The sequence below is a fragment of the Aspergillus uvarum genome (assembly GCF_003184745.1).
Source record: "Aspergillus uvarum CBS 121591 unplaced genomic scaffold BO82scaffold_23, whole genome shotgun sequence".
In the NCBI taxonomy this organism is placed as follows: Eukaryota; Fungi; Ascomycota; class Eurotiomycetes; order Eurotiales; family Aspergillaceae; genus Aspergillus; species Aspergillus uvarum.
Window position 1 is genome coordinate 164,656 of NW_020291320.1, and position 14,611 is coordinate 179,266.

Below are 14,611 nucleotides of genomic sequence, written 5' to 3' on the forward strand. Positions count from 1 at the left end.
CCGTATTTGCGATCGGAGATAGTGGGGACGACTTATTTACTAGCGCAATCATTTCTGTATGTAGGATCATATATATAAGGATGAAGATAAAAACCCTTTACCTAAGTTAGTAAAGCCGGTAGCAATATTCTTGCATCATCAGAAATCCTTGGGATTCTATTGGGGACGAAGATATCGCTATCAGGGTCATCAGTGCTAATAAGGTCGAAATATTAGTAGATAGCCTACAGTAACGGTAGTAAAGGTAATCAGGGTAGTTGTTCTATATCTCTAGATAGAATTCCTACACTAATTTCAGACCGTTTGCAATGCCTTTTCAAGATTATTCGAAGGGTGCAGATGCCCTACTTCATCATGTATGCATGTATTGTACCACACACCGAGAAACCGGATCATAGACATCAGAGATACAAGGGAGTGGTAGCTTCAGAATCGCTTCGCGCAGCATCCATCCGAGCCCCTCCCAATGCCGCTACTTCAGGAAGGATTCGAAACCGCAAGATTCTCAGGAATGACAAAGAGAAAAGCCCGAGCGTACCTGGCAGCGGCAGCGGCCGCATATGCCTGCCACCTGTCGTTCTTATGGGAATCCGCATAGTCGGATATTCCGCGGATGACCAGACAAGGGAAACTGCTATTCATCAGGCCGGCCGCTTCCATCTCCACGCAGAGGAAACCGTTCGTCTGCACCAGGCGATCGCGCACGGTGGCGTCTTTGATGATCGCATTGCCCGACGCAATCGTGCCGTAGAAGACATGTGGTCCCCGACGCTCTCGATGGCCGGGATCTCGCGGGGCGAGTTGGTCGGAGGTATGGAGACAATCGAGCTCCTCCCCGGGATACGGGGTGAATAGGTCGTTGGGACCAATCCCCAGCGGCGTCCCGTGTGCCGGCATGCAGTTCAGGGCATTCAGCAGTATTTCCGGGGGAGGGTTGAGATATCCGACTGACTCGAACCCATCTCGGGTGTATTTCCCCATATCGTACTGGATGACTCCCCCGTGGTGACTTTCCGGCTTGCTGACGACGATGTCCCCCAAGCGAATATCGTTTCTCGCCGTTGGGATCCCTCCGCCGATCCCAACCATGAGGCCGATTTGGATGTTCGGAAACCGGTTCATCATCCGGGTGGCGGCCACCGCGGCCGCATTGGTACCGTACCGTCCCATCGGAAGGCAGGTAATGACGACGTTGTGGACCCCGATCCGGCCTAGAGTGTACAGGTTCTGATCGGACCCATGTCCGAATCCCCGGTCGTAGGTTGCATCTAGCATTGCGAGCGCGGCGTCGAATTCGGGTTTGATCGCGCAGAGCCATCCCACTTTATAGTCCAGCGGAGAGGGCTCAGTACGCCAGTTTGGCATGGCACCCGACTCCAGTGGAACCGCGCGGCGTTTCCCGGATCGCAGTGTTGTTTCCATATCACAGGAAGGCCTCTTCTGTCCCGGCTGCGGACCTTCGCTCATTTCCGTGGTCGCTGGCAAGCCCTGGCTCTGACCAAGGCCGCTGTCGAGAGAAGGGCTATAGGATGTCTTGGAAGGATTCGATACGCCCTGACTCCGGCTCACGGTCTCTGGCCGGCCAAAGTCCAGCGATGTAGGGCCTTGACCGAATATTACAGCTCCATTCTTGATCAGTGTAAATGGACTAACAAAGGCTCGGCCACTGATCCCAGGCCAACTATCCGGAAATAGGACTTGGACTCTGTTACAGGCCTCGGTCCTGGGGCCGTCGTGGCATTGGCATGGCTCGAAGGTTCGTTCAGGGCTGTGCCAAATAATACCATCCACCAGACGCCAGGGATTAGCCCGCGAGCTTCCCCGCCTTTTGAGGATAGACTCGATATCAGACACGCATGCTGCGAGGCAGTCTAATCCTCTGGGGACACTAGCCCACATAGGACAGACATCTTCCGCATTGCTCGGTTGAATGATTTCGCCAAATCCGTTCCCGAACAAAACGACGGCGTGGATAGATCGAGCAAAGTCCACCCAGCCCCTGCAATCAGGCTCAATTTCCGTGAACCGGGCCGAGAACACATCCTCGCCGGTGGCCACGTCCATGAAATCAAACCCCTCCAGAGCGTCGGGCGCTTGATTCGTCGTAAAGCCCATCTGTCGTGCCACACCTACCTGCTCTTGGTGGGTAATTATCTGCTCCATCGGATAAAATATTGCTTCAACACGATTCTTCAACATGTAATATGGCGCGTCCTGCCTCCTCGGGCCCGCTGCGCCGCTGCCAGAGGACGAAACCGCCGGACCGGCTGAGCTATCGCTGGCCCCATATAGCTTGAGATTTTTGTTCTGTTCATTTCTCAAAAAGGCAATAGCCGCAGCCTTGGCTGACGCTCCGGACTCCCTTGGCTCCTCGACATCTGCCCAATCAAGGAGAAAGTCCTCCCCAAAGTCCCCGGTTTCGTCACTGATGAGGGACGCCCGAACCAGATGTAGAAGCGCGCTGGCGCCATCGGTGAGCCAGCCCCGTTTATCAGTCACATCGTACAAGACGACGAATTTGCGAGAGATCCACTTCAGCCTGTCCAAGTAAACGTCGGAGCCGAAATACGCCGGTCTGTCCCGCTTCCCAAGCACTGCCGAGACATCTTTCTGGACTATTCGTCCGCTGTGTATAAACACCCTCTCGAGCTCAAAGCCTCTGAATGGTTGCAATAACCCGGACCAGTCGATGCTATAATTTGCATCTCGGGATCCTGGATTAATTCTCCATTAGCAAATGCAGCGTAGCGTATGCCAGTACGGGGCTCTCACCGGCACGGTTCAGAGCGTTTGAACACCATCCCAGAATATGTCGGCTGACTTGGAGCTGGGTCATGGTGAGTTTATCGGGATACAGCCCCTCAAGGCTGTGGACCTGAGGGTCCGTATAAGAAACATACTCGCCCTTGTTGTTGAAGATAATATGCCACAGTACCACATCATCTATGAACCTTGTTGGAATCATCATCGTACAAAAGCCTTTGAGATAGACTTTGCCATCGAATATGGTCACCCGAGCTTGGACTAGTGCAGCCATGATACCTAAGGAAATCTCAAGACCGGTGTCTACCTGGGCTCTGCGTAGGATAGGGTAACCCGCCACGACCATGTGACTATTGAAGAGATTCTTCCAACATTCACCTGGCCTAGGGCAGAGCAGGCCGGGCTGCTCCTCATGTGAGAATTCGATCTCGAAGGTCGCAAGATGTGGTGGGTCCCGTTGAAGACTTTTGAGACTAACTGACGGCGTGCAAAGGTTCAGAGCAGTTGTATAGAATGGGGGGCGTAAGGCAGCACCCAGCCATGCAAGCTGCTCTGCCACTTCCGCAATAGACCAGGGATCTCCTGTGGCCTTGATATGAAAGTCGGACGCTGCCTTCACGAGTGTCAATTTGGTCCCGTCAAACAAAGTTGCTGACAGAAGATAACGTTAGATGAAGTGACCAAGAGGACCTTTCGCAGCATACATACTGCTCTGCTCGCAGCGCTTTCCGCTGCCGATGACGCGCTTAACGAGGTCAAGTATGTCCCCTCCGGTCAGGGGCCAAGTCTGGCGCATATATTGAGCGCACGGCAAAGCCTGGGCGTTCTTTACATGGCCGGTCAGAGTTAGAGCTCCCTCGAGGACAGCATCGGCTGGTTCCTGATAATCCTGCTCCTGGATGAATAGTAGAAGGTCCCATCGCATTTGAAACAATACCGTGAAGCTTCCCGATAGAGGTGCCGCGCTTGGCCTAGTAGATAGCAAGTCGCTGATGATTGTGTCCCTGAAATGAATCATGTTGCTACCCGGGGGTGTGAGTAAAAGCTCTTTTCGTAGGCTTTGAATAAGCCATTCATAAGCTGGAGCCTTCCCGATGATTTCTCGAAGCCTAGTCATCAACTGTATCTTTGCCTCTTTTGCTTGGACCTTTTCATTGAACCCTGCCGTCGGTTGAGCACCCCCATCTGGAGGGCTGCTCCACAGATCTTGGTGCGAATTCTGAACCGACTCCTTTCGGGATGCACTCAGGCCATCTGTGCTGCAGTCAGTTGGCTCATAGCCTCGCCAACCTTGCCACTTGTCTCTGAACGCAGTGGCAATCTCACTAGCATTTTACAGCATTAGAATCCGTAGTACCACTCACGTGATCTCGTTCTGAGCAACTTACTGGCAGTTGTTATACACGAAAATGGCAATGCCACTGTCATCCGATACGGACTCTCGACCCTGTAGCTTCAGTGCGAAACCTTTCAATAGGTCCGGAAGCGACTGCGACAATGTGTCTATCATCTCCGAATCGGGATGTAGAAACCCAAGTTCGCGGAACAGTAGGTCTGCAATCCCCGAAACACATTCACCTAGACTGTCCGTCGTTGCAGCTGACGGCTGAAATGATACTGTTTTTGCCTTCAGCGGTGGCCGTCCTCGTTTCTTGTGTGTGACATCGATACATGTGGCCTATGCTCCTCAGCCACTGCCGGGTATCTCTTCATCTCACAGATCTACGCAAGTGACCCAATATTGTTGATGGATAGAAAAGAATAGGGACTTTGGGGACAGGGTGACACACCTCTTTACCGGATAAGACACACCGCCGACACGGGCGGGCGGGATCACAACCCAGGTGCTTCTTTTTGCAATTGACACATGCCGATGCAACGTGAGCCTTGGTCCGTCGGGGGAGTTTGTGCGGCAATGCTGGGGATGCCGGCTCGGCCCGGAATGCTCTAGATGCAGGTGGTGCTGAACTCTGTTCTTCCAGGAACGCTGGTAACGGTGAGATCAACGGCTCGCGAGTGGTTGATGGCTGTTCTAGAGATTCATTACGACGCGCTGAACATACGTTTCACAACAACAGATTCATTAGTGATCGTCCAAGGTGAAAAGGCTAAAGGGCGGACTCCTGGGTCGTACAGAACAACATCGACATCTTCAAAAGAACATGGAGGGTTGGCTTTCAGTTGCAAAGCCGATGGGATGGGATACTGAATCAATGGGTGTGGGCAAAGTCGGCCAAGATATCATCCTTCGACGACTCTTTTACCTTGTGTCATGGATCGATCTCATCCATGGCTCCCAAAGCCAGCTATTGAGGTACCAGGTCGGCTTACAGCGTCAGGCTCGGGCATGGGAGAAAGTATCTTCCGAGTACCCTCAGCGCCTTCTCCAGCTGCGGGGTAATAAATGCAGTTTTGCAACAGCATCTGGATTGCCAGTCGGTGTCTTTTGCAGATGGCGCTCGAAAATACTCCATACCGTCAAAGTATCTTCACCACGTATACACATTGTGGATAGGTCCTGCTTTATTCTGATTCTCTACTATCTCCCAGAGCCAAGAGCCTAATACTGTTAGTCCAACGATACAACCAAGAACGGGACTTCTTGTGGCAATCCCACCTAAGGAATGGCCGCACCCTGCCGGTGGCCAGGATCTGTTTCTACTTCCAAAGAACCTTAAGCAAATGCGAGTTTCCTGGTAACTTGAATCCTTCAAGCCTCCAGCCCCAATGAACCTTCACCAAGAGTAACGTCCTTGCCATGATCTGGACGCGCCAACCTTCCAGCAGGGCTCTTTCGCCCAAGCAGCCAGGTCTCCCTGTACACCGGCACTACCGTCCACCAACCCGATCAAACGTCGTGTCTCATTGTTATCTGCACCTGACTCTTTGCCGCACCCAAGCATATTGCGAAGTACACTCAGTTATACCAAACCCACCTTCCCGATGCCAATATCCTTCTCATCCAGCCCGTCCGCCGGCGACATGATCTGGACTCGTGGTTCCCAAGAGATCAAAGGCCTTGACCATGCGGTGGCCGCCATCGACGCATTTCTTGTTTCAAAGAGCAATCTGGAACCCCTTCTAATCGTCCACGCCTTCTCCAATGCCGGGAGCTACGCCGCCGTGCAGCTGGCAGAGGCATATCGAGCCGCTCATCCGTCCGCAAATCTCCCGATCATGAGGTTGATTTTGGACGGGCGGTCCCGGCCAGCCATCGGTGAGACGCTCTGCGCGTAGATTGATCCAAGCCCTTCCTCGATCGCCCCTCTTCAGAGTGCCGGGTGTTGATGTGACTTACTTGGCTGTGGGTACTCTGGGGCTGCTGGACCGCCTCCAGCTTTATCCGAAAATGCCATGACGAAAACATGGCGCCGTCTCAACCACCCCGCGGAATGCTTTCGGCGGGCCGGGATAAGGCGGGGATATCTCTATTCCCGGGCAGACGCGATGGTTCCGTGGGAAGATGTCCTCAATCACGCCAGCGAGGTGCGTCGACTGGCGGAGAGAGAAGATTTGGTTTGGACGGTGGAGTTTACCGGTAGCAAGCATGTTGGACATCTTGTCGTTGCGAGGCGGGACTACACCCACGAGCTTTGGAGTTTGCGGCTGCGGACCGTGGCCGAATCTAAAGTCGTCGAGTACTCTAGGAACCTCTGTTCAAGAGTGCTTTCTACATCCTTCTATGGTTCATAAGTGCAAGAGACGGATGCTCAAATACTTCTTTGTACCTATAGATCGCTTGTAAAGCTTCAGCTCCCGTCAACGGGCAGGGTTATGATAGCACGTGATCTATTACCGGGAGGCCGAGGTGGAACAGTCCGGGTGCATCTCGCAATAACTCTGGGCCCTGTGCACTCGCCCGAATGGCCTGATTGATTTTCTTGGTTTGCTGGACACATGCCCAACCCCAGACCCCCTGATCGAGGGGAGCCGGACCACTAGGGCACCCCGGGGTCGACACCCAGGGTCCGTAGAGAAGTAAGCACGCGGCCAAGTAAGGCTTGGTATAGAAGACTATCATCATGGATATGACATGGATGTAAACACACATGGTCAATGCCAGTAGCCCGCAGCAGGAAATCACTCATCTAAAGCCCCCACTATCCCTGCCGCCAGTTTCTTTGTCCCTTTGTCTACCACTTTACCTGATCCTACTTAGTATCACTCTACCCTGGTCTTCCTATCCAAGCCATCCAGGTACGGCACTGTCCTTAAAAGCCAATCCATCCAGCAACAGAAGCCCCCTTTCTTCTTCCAACTTCATCCCGACCAACTCCCTTCTGGCCACCTTCTAACAAACCCCAATCAAGCAGAATGACCGGCCCATCCCACATCTCAAGCTACAACCAGTCCACCTACTGGACGGCGCACGCCCACAACTTCCGATCCGCGGCGCGCCTGCACCTCCAGCACTTCCTGTACCAAAACACCCTGGGCTATCTCCTGGAGCCGGTGATCGCGAAGGCCGTGATGGCCGCCGTGCAGCAGCAACCCCTCCAGATTGCGGATCTTGCCTGTGGCAATGGCATCTGGCTCACCGAGCTCCACACCCAACTGACCACGAACCACGATCTCTCAGTTCAGCTGGATGGCTTCGACATCAACCTGGTCAACTTCCCCGCCGGCGTGTCGCTGCAGCAGCTCGACATCCTGGCCAAACCCCTCCCAGCCCCCCTCCTCGGCGCCTACGACGTCGTACACATCCGCGCCTTCGCGAGCCTGATCGGCCCGGACTCCGACCTCACCCCAATCCTCACGGTGGCCTCGTCCCTGCTCAAGCCCGGTGGCTACCTCCAGTGGGAGGAGAGCCCGCGGGGATCTATTTCTGGTCGAGGCCCCCACCGCGGAAGTCCCCAAGGCCGCCTGCAGCCAGGCTTCGCAGGTGCTGCGGGACGGGCTGCGCGCCAAGGGCATCAGCAACGCCTGGGTGGACGCGCTGGACCCCCAGCTCACGCAATTCGGCTTCCAGGAGGCCCGCTTGCTGTCCCATGACAAGCGGCCCCAGGACTACAAGGCCTGGACGGAGAACTACCTGATCGTGTGGGAGGAACTCGCCGCGCTGTTTCCCCCCGAAGGCTGAGGCGCCTAATGCACCCCTGTCCCGTGAGGCCTGGGTCGCCCTGTTCACCGCGGCCGTCAAGGAGACGGAGCAGGGCGTTGTCGTGCATCAGGGCCGCGTGGTCACTGCGATCGGGCGAAAGCCGCTGGCTTGAAATTTCCCTCGTCATTCGCGTTATCCTGGCCGTGGTGGTGCGGCGCTATGCGTTCACCAAGGTGGGGTTGGGCGCGGTGGCGCGCGACGCGGCCACGGGCCGGCCGGTGATGCGGCCGGATGGACAGTTCGAGGTCGAGGCGCTGGCTTATACGGTAAGTTTTGCTTTGCTTTTCCCTTTAGTCCCTTTGTCCCTCTTTTTGTTCCCTTTTTTCTTGCATGGCATGTAAGCTGGAGGTGCAACGGGGGGGGGCGGGGGGGGGTTGTGGACTCACGCTAACCGCTGCGGATGTGGGCCAGACACGACAGATCACGGCGCGGCCGGTGGATGGGTTGATGATGACGGTGAGTCGATGGGGTGCAGAGCAAGAACCATAAGATCAAGGGCTATTTGGTGGTTATTTACGGTGAATGCGGGTATGCGGTGCTGCTAGGGGTGGGGTTGAGGACAGAGACTACCCCGTACTGTACAAGGACATGGCTTGTCGGAAGCTGAGGTGGCTGGAAGGTTGTATGGGCCACTCGCCAGTGGACAATCACTGTACAGTAGTTCTGCTTCCGTTTGCCCCTGCCTGGCAGCTTCCTAGGTGTGGGGATTCTTGGTTTCCTCGAAAACTAAACTGGGTGATCTCGGTACAGTACGGGGAGAGTTCCTAGCAGATATATGTCAGTTGCATGAATCTCCCCTGGTGATTCACTGGATCTTTGACTCGACTAAAAGCCAGGGGCTCTGGGACAAGGGCGCAAGATGATAATACACCTCACCGGATACTGTGTACGTCGCCTGTATTCACAATCTTGAATCCCGGACTGAGAACTCTGTATACATCACAAAGAACATATCCTCGGAAATCGTGAAAGACAACCGGGCCCGACAGGAAACGGATTTGGGGCAATTCATGGCCCTACCCACCTTGGAGTATCGCGGTCATCATCCTACCTGGATGATGACAGTGTATGCTATAGTCTAGTGTAGTAGTCGCGCCGCTATCTTCAGCAAGATGAAGGGGAGTGAGCTCTCAGGCCACACCGCACACTGAGAGGTCAGTCGTTATTTGTTGTGTCTTCCTCTTCCATTGTGAACTTGTTTCCACAGAGAGTGTGTTGTGTCGTTTGTGAACACCTCACATCTATTATCCTCGTCTTGATATATCCGGAGTGGCAGGGATCCTACTCTAACACCAATAAATGTTTTCCAGCTGCATACCATGGTGTCTATGCAGAGTTCAGGGATGAATTACGCTCTGGAAGTAGTGTTCAAGACGTATCACTCGGTGTATCTGAACGTCGACTATGATTCATGCTACGAGGGATCCAGTACACGCGATATTTAGCAGGCACTTCGTTGGTGTTTCTTGACCGGAGGCACATCATCTAAACCCATTCACCGCAGGACTTCTACACGTCAATTGCTTATACATACTACCACTCCCACTCCCACTACCAATATATTCAAGAGACTAACTCTGAATAGCACTGTCACTTACACAACTCCTACCTCGGGCCTATTATACAAATAGTGTATAGTGATATAGGAAAGCTACTGGCTACTTATTACTACAAATCTCAACCAATCTCCACTGGGTAGCCTCATCAATCAAGCTCCATTGCCAATGTCGGATATCCTGATTCATAAGCATCTTGAGGTAAATCCTCTTTTTGTTTCTTATCTGGTATTCATTAAACACATGCAGAGGCACGCTTGTAAACATCATAGTCAAATCACTGAGTGGAACAAACCCAGCACAGCCTCGAGGCTGCACCACCAAACACATCCGACGCACCATTACTCCCGCTTAGGAGGAGGCGAGAACGCCTTCTTCCACCGGCCACACAGCAGATCCCCGACAACCTCCTTGGTCTGAGCAAGGTTCTCCTTGACGATCTCCGAGGTGGGCCGCGAGAAGAGCTCGTCGATCTCCTCGAGGGACTTGTTCTTCGTCTCGGGCATGAAGATGATCTGGTAGATCCAGCCGATGAAGGCGATACCTCCGTAGAACCCGAGGGTCAGACCAGTGCGGGTCATCGCCTTCATCATGCGCGTGAAGTTGTAGGTCACGATGAAAGAGCACAGGAAGAGGTTGGCGTCCGCCACGGTCATTCCGTAGTGACGGAGGTAGGTGGGGAAGACCTCCGAAGGGACGACCCAGGTGAGACAGGCATAGGATCCGAAGAAGCCCATGTACAAGATAATGCCGGTGAGATAGACACCTTCAGCGGCAGCCGGGTGGGTGTTGTAGTTGAACTGGTAGCCCACACCGACGAGGACTAGACCGATGAAGAAACCGGGAAGCATGACGTTGGCCCAATAACGCCGGCCAAACCGCTCCATGTAGATCACAGCAGGGATTGTACCCAGAAGGAGTGACCCACCGCCAACAAGGGACATGAATACACTATTCTTAGTGTTGAACCCAATATTGGTCATGAGGGTGCTCATGTAGTACATGACGGCGTTCACACCCGTCAGTTGGCCAAGAACGATCATGATATTGGCATAGACAAGCGCACGACGAGCACGGGGCTTGGTGAAGAAGTCCATCCAGGCGTATTTCTTGGTGTTTTGCTGCTCCTCGGCCTCGGCGAGGACAGCCTGGCGCATTCCCAGGAACTCGTCCTTAGCTTCGTAGGTGTCAAAGCCACGGATGCGTTTCCACACTCCGTAGGCTTCCACGGCCCGGCCCTTGTGCATCAGGTAACGGGGACTCTCAGGCAGGAAGAACATGCCCACCAGGAGGATGGTGGAGAAGACCAAGGAGGAACCGAGAATGTAGCGCCAGTTGCCAGTGACGTCGAGGAACATGGCAGCCACGGCGTAGCCCAACACCTCACCCAAGGCGATGTTCAATTGGTACAAGGAAACGAGGTTGCCACGAATACGACTGGGGACTGGAAGCGGTTAGCGGATCGGCCCACAACAGAAGACGACAGAAAGGAACATACCACTCTCAGCGACGTAGACAGGGACAGTACCACCCTCCAGACCGACACCGGCTCCGAGGATAAAACGGCCGGCAAAGATCATACCAAAGTTGACAGCACCAGCCTCCAGGGCCGCACCAACTGTGTAGAGGATACAAGAGACAATGATAGACATACGACGGCCCAGGTATTCATTGGATGGGGACAGAAGGATCGCACCAGCCACGGCACCCAAGGGCATACCGGAGTCGACCAGACTGCTTTGGTTGTCACTGAGGTGCAGCGCATCGCCCAAGAAGAGATTGGCACCACTAATGAGGGACTGGTCCAGACCGGACAACAGACCTCCCATGGAGGCAAATGCGACCAGCATGTAGGTGTAGATGGCCGGGCTGGAGAAGGCAATCTCGAAGCGGGACTTGGGCATCTCTCTCAATTGCTGCTCCAGTTCCTGCAGCTCTGCATCCATGGCAGCCTCGGTGAGCTCCTCCATAGCCTTGGGGTCCTTGCGGATGTCGTCCATCTCGACCGCGGTGCCATCCTTGTGGTCGTCATGGGCGGTGTCCAAATCGTGCATGGTCCCCATGATTGGTTAAAGGGGCGGCTGTGCCAGCTGCAGGGCTTAGGAGGGGGGGGAATTGTGTGTACTGTGTAACAATAGACGGTTTACTCCGGGTGTATGTACTGTCTGTCTGCACGACCACAGTTGACCACAGCCTCAAGAGCAGAACGAGGACTGAGGTGAAAAGGGAGGGATGTCCACCACGAGGGGAGGAGGGGGATGGAGAGGAATGAGAAGCGGGGAAGCGTGCAGATCGAGTGCAATCCATTCCGGGGGGGGAAGAGGGGAATGCACGAGGCTTTTAAAGGCAAGGCGCATCAGGCCAGAAACGCCCAACGACCCCAGAAAACCCGGTGTCACCATGATTGACTGACTGACTGACTGACTGACCATCGTCATTGTTGAAAATTTTCGACGAGCCAAGCAGAACTGGGGTCGGCAGGCACAACCGCGTCATCGGGCCGTCTGGCCAGACTTGGAAGCCGAAACGACCAGGGATTGCCAGCACGAAAGACGGGGCGGGATAGAGAATGACCGAATGGAAGGGCAGAGAAAACAGAGACAACAGAGAAAGACCGGGGAGTGGGGCCACCATGGGTCAGAGAGAGTCAGCCAGAGAGTCTAAGAAGGACTAAATGAGACTAGGTGAATCCAATTCAACCCCGTTCACCCAGTGGATGCAGTGAATGCAGTGAACACGAGAAAAGGTCGGGATGGAGAGGAATCAACAAGGGTAAGTTGAAAGTTGGAGTGGAGACAGAAATGCGGATTGCGGAGAAATCCAGAGAAACGAGAAAAAGTTCCCCGTGGGCAGCCAAAGCAGCGAGCGGCCTTAGCGTTAGCCTTTAGGTAAGCCGAGCCGAGTTTCTGCCTTTTCTCTCCAATGCCGGGACCGGGACAATTTCGGAGACTCTCCGGCACCATTCCAGTTTTCAACGAGTGACCCGCGTGACTGACGGTCTGCCCGCTTCGTCTCTCCAGTTCCCGATTCTTCCCCCATGATATCTTGGGTTGGCGTACAGAACGACGTTGTATGGTTGCGCCATTTTCCACCCCCACGAATTCCACGCTGCCCAACATGGGCACCTTCTCTTATCCTCTGCGTTAATCCTTTATCCACGAGGCCGGCCCTGAAGCTGAAGCCTTCACCTCCCCCCCCAGAGATTCCGACTCCCCCATTCGCTCCCCTGGCTGAGAATCGAAAAAGCTTCCCGGTCCTTCAACCACGGCTGAAGGCCACCCCTCGTCCACCAAACCTAACTAAAACCCGCCCAGGAGTTGCACCCCCACACATGGGGGACGGTTTGCCCTGCTCTCTGGGGAGTAGAAGTGGGTTTGTGGGTTGGGAGAAAATAGTAACAGAAAATACAAGAATATTATCACACAGTCAAGAAAGATATCAGCTGGGTTGCATGATGATCATGGCTATGAATTTATTAGAGACTGACAACAAGAGGACTCGCAACAACGGATCAAACTCGCATCGCTAATAAAATACACCACACAGCACTAGCACAGCAGGACAACACTGAAAAGCCCGCTGGGGGAAGGAAAGTAATTATGTAAACCGCAGCGCATCCCCAACATGGCCTTGGGGTAACTCACTAATTTCTCATTTTCCTCACTCTCCTTCCTACTCTCCTACTCACTCCGTCACCCACACCCCCGCCCTTCTCCATCGGCACCACCCGACTCTGTGAAAAAGACGAAGACTAAAACCAGCAAGTCTCCATCTTTTCCCTACAGGTCGGGTATTGGTGCCCCTCCCCCCCTTCTAGTCGTGGCGTTTTTTTCCTTGACTCCGGGGCTATTCCTTTTACTCCCTCCCCATCAGGATTTAGCTCGCACGGTCATCATTGGTTCCTTGCCATTATCGTCGACCCGGCATCCCTACCGGTTTTCGTGCGCTAGGATCCGCTCCCCCTGCCACGTAGGGTGAACCCGGCCGACTACTCGGATTCTGGCCGGGACTGGGCGACCGGCCCCCATGCAAGCGTGCCCGGAGTCGTTCCTGGGCCGACGCTGCGCGCTCCAGCGGTTGCTGCGTCGCGCCGCCGCCGCCGGTCACGGGGCCCGAGATCGTCTGGTAGGATCCGGCGCGCTGACTGGGCAGGGGACGGCCGCCGCCGGCGGCTGGGTGGTGAGGGTGCGGCTGCATGGTCGACGGGGTCGGGGACAGACTGTTGTGGTGGATTGGGCCTCCCGGAGCACTAGCCGTCGCCGAGAGCGGTGCCCCCATGCTGTTGTTGTTCCCCCCAGCAGTCATGCGACCCCGGCGCAAACTGGATGTTTGAGAGATGGGAGGCGTGGCCGAGCCCGCATCTCCCCACAGGTCGCCTAGTCCACCACCACCACCACCACCAGCAGCAGCGCTACCGCCACGTCCATATGCTGATGACGCTGGGGCGCCACCACCGGCAGCGCCGAGTGGGATCTGGGAGGTCGCGATGACCCGCGCCGGCACCGGCGCGGGGGCTTTTGGGTCCGGGGGCAGCCACGAGGGATACGCTCGCCCCTTTTCGGTGTAGTAGGCGCGCAGCACGTTCGAGATGTGCGAGCAGTCCTCGTTATCCGGGTCGTCACGCTCGTCGCCCGACGTGATGGCCCGTTTCAGGGAGTTGAGCCGGGTGCCCAGGTTGGAGATGGCCGACGAGGAGGTCAGCGACGAGAAGTATGAAGTCATCTTGGTGTAGTTGCTGCCCGTCCCTGACCGTGCGATTGTTCGTGCGAGGTGGAGGAGGGGGGGGTGAGCCAGAGAAAAGGGTTGAAGGATCAGCCAATGGTGGGGGTATCGAGCGGTTGAGACGAGGGGTGAAAGATAATGCGGAGGAAGGCGGAAGAGAGCAGCAGGGCGCCCTGCAAGGTGAGAGCAACGAGGGTCGTAAAGTAGCCGTCAAAGGCGAATCGCAAGAAAGTTTGGAACACGGTATGTCGAAGATGCCAATCACGACGTGTAGCAGGAACAGGAGTTGAGCAAGCACCCTCGTAAGGGGAGTTTGGCATTGATTGGGGATTGACTCTGGCCATGTTGGCGATCCACTCTCCGTGTTTCACTCCGCCCGCTTGGCCACAGCACGTGAGCCGCTCGGCCTTGTCACACCGCCAACTGGTGGCCGCCATTCTATGCAAGGAACAACGGCAGGCAAGCTTCG

The 14,611-nt window shown here is 55.0% G+C and overlaps 8 protein-coding genes across 8 annotated transcripts; 3 read left to right on the top strand and 5 right to left on the bottom strand.

Moving 5' to 3' along the window:
- Positions 1-268: 268 nt before the first annotated feature.
- BO82DRAFT_383052 (5'-methylthioadenosine/S-adenosylhomocysteine nucleosidase family protein) lies at positions 269-3,917 on the bottom strand. The gene is made up of 3 exons (XM_025637986.1): positions 3,472-3,917; positions 2,773-3,414; positions 269-2,714 (listed from the first exon to the last, which is right to left on the bottom strand). The coding sequence occupies exons 1-3, from the start codon at positions 3,878-3,880 to the stop codon at positions 478-480; spliced, it is 3,288 nt and encodes a 1,095-aa protein (XP_025492478.1). The 5' UTR covers positions 3,881-3,917; the 3' UTR covers positions 269-477.
- A 455-nt stretch (positions 3,918-4,372) lies between these two features.
- BO82DRAFT_64943 (Zn(II)2Cys6 transcription factor domain-containing protein) lies at positions 4,373-5,027 on the bottom strand. Its single transcript, XM_025641432.1, has 2 exons — positions 4,898-5,027; positions 4,373-4,816 (listed from the first exon to the last, which is right to left on the bottom strand). The coding sequence occupies exons 1-2, from the start codon at positions 4,911-4,913 to the stop codon at positions 4,473-4,475; spliced, it is 360 nt and encodes a 119-aa protein (XP_025492479.1). The 5' UTR covers positions 4,914-5,027; the 3' UTR covers positions 4,373-4,472.
- Positions 5,028-5,706: 679 nt separating this feature from the next.
- BO82DRAFT_401605 (uncharacterized protein) lies at positions 5,707-6,456 on the top strand (the record flags this gene model as incomplete). The annotated part of the gene is made up of 2 exons (XM_025639272.1): positions 5,707-5,980; positions 6,101-6,456. 2 exons carry the CDS (start codon positions 5,707-5,709, stop codon positions 6,454-6,456), a joined length of 630 nt encoding a protein of 209 aa, XP_025492480.1.
- Positions 6,457-7,077: 621 nt separating this feature from the next.
- Positions 7,078-8,490, top strand: BO82DRAFT_431820 (uncharacterized protein; the record flags this gene model as incomplete). The annotated part of the gene is made up of 4 exons (XM_025640739.1): positions 7,078-7,546; positions 7,614-7,824; positions 7,935-8,130; positions 8,276-8,490. The coding sequence occupies 4 exons, from the start codon at positions 7,078-7,080 to the stop codon at positions 8,351-8,353; spliced, it is 954 nt and encodes a 317-aa protein (XP_025492481.1). The 3' UTR covers positions 8,354-8,490.
- Positions 8,491-9,761: 1,271 nt separating this feature from the next.
- On the bottom strand, positions 9,762-11,483 carry BO82DRAFT_282164 (putative MFS sugar transporter; the record flags this gene model as incomplete). The annotated part of the gene is made up of 2 exons (XM_025631359.1): positions 9,762-10,864; positions 10,919-11,483. 2 exons carry the CDS (start codon positions 11,481-11,483, stop codon positions 9,762-9,764), a joined length of 1,668 nt encoding a protein of 555 aa, XP_025492482.1.
- A 796-nt stretch (positions 11,484-12,279) lies between these two features.
- BO82DRAFT_64976 (uncharacterized protein) lies at positions 12,280-13,139 on the top strand. Its single transcript, XM_025641433.1, has one exon. It carries the CDS (start codon positions 12,458-12,460, stop codon positions 12,947-12,949), a length of 492 nt encoding a protein of 163 aa, XP_025492483.1. The 5' UTR covers positions 12,280-12,457; the 3' UTR covers positions 12,950-13,139.
- On the bottom strand, positions 13,140-14,501 carry BO82DRAFT_65009 (uncharacterized protein). Its single transcript, XM_025641434.1, has one exon. The coding sequence runs from the start codon at positions 14,140-14,142 to the stop codon at positions 13,330-13,332; it is 813 nt and encodes a 270-aa protein (XP_025492484.1). The 5' UTR covers positions 14,143-14,501; the 3' UTR covers positions 13,140-13,329.
- Positions 14,232-14,579, bottom strand: BO82DRAFT_401609 (uncharacterized protein; the record flags this gene model as incomplete). Its single annotated transcript, XM_025639273.1, has 1 exon — positions 14,232-14,579. One exon carries the CDS (start codon positions 14,577-14,579, stop codon positions 14,232-14,234), a length of 348 nt encoding a protein of 115 aa, XP_025492485.1.
- Positions 14,580-14,611: the final 32 nt, after the last annotated feature.

What these genes read in the sequence shown, in the direction of transcription:
- BO82DRAFT_383052 (XM_025637986.1), bottom strand. Translation starts at nt 3,880, where the DNA reads ATGACTAGGCTTCGAGAAATCATCGGGAAGGCTCCAGCTTATGAATGG. An exon ending in AAAGCGCTGCGAGCAGAGCA is followed by an intron (nt 3,415 to 3,471) that starts GTATGTATGCTG and finishes ATCTTCTGTCAG; the next exon opens with CAACTTTGTTTGACGGGACC. An exon ending in AAACGCTCTGAACCGTGCCG is followed by an intron (nt 2,715 to 2,772) that starts GTGAGAGCCCCG and finishes GAATTAATCCAG; the next exon opens with GATCCCGAGATGCAAATTAT.
- BO82DRAFT_64976 (XM_025641433.1), top strand. Translation starts at nt 12,458, where the DNA reads ATGATATCTTGGGTTGGCGTACAGAACGACGTTGTATGGTTGCGCCAT.
- BO82DRAFT_65009 (XM_025641434.1), bottom strand. Translation starts at nt 14,142, where the DNA reads ATGACTTCATACTTCTCGTCGCTGACCTCCTCGTCGGCCATCTCCAAC.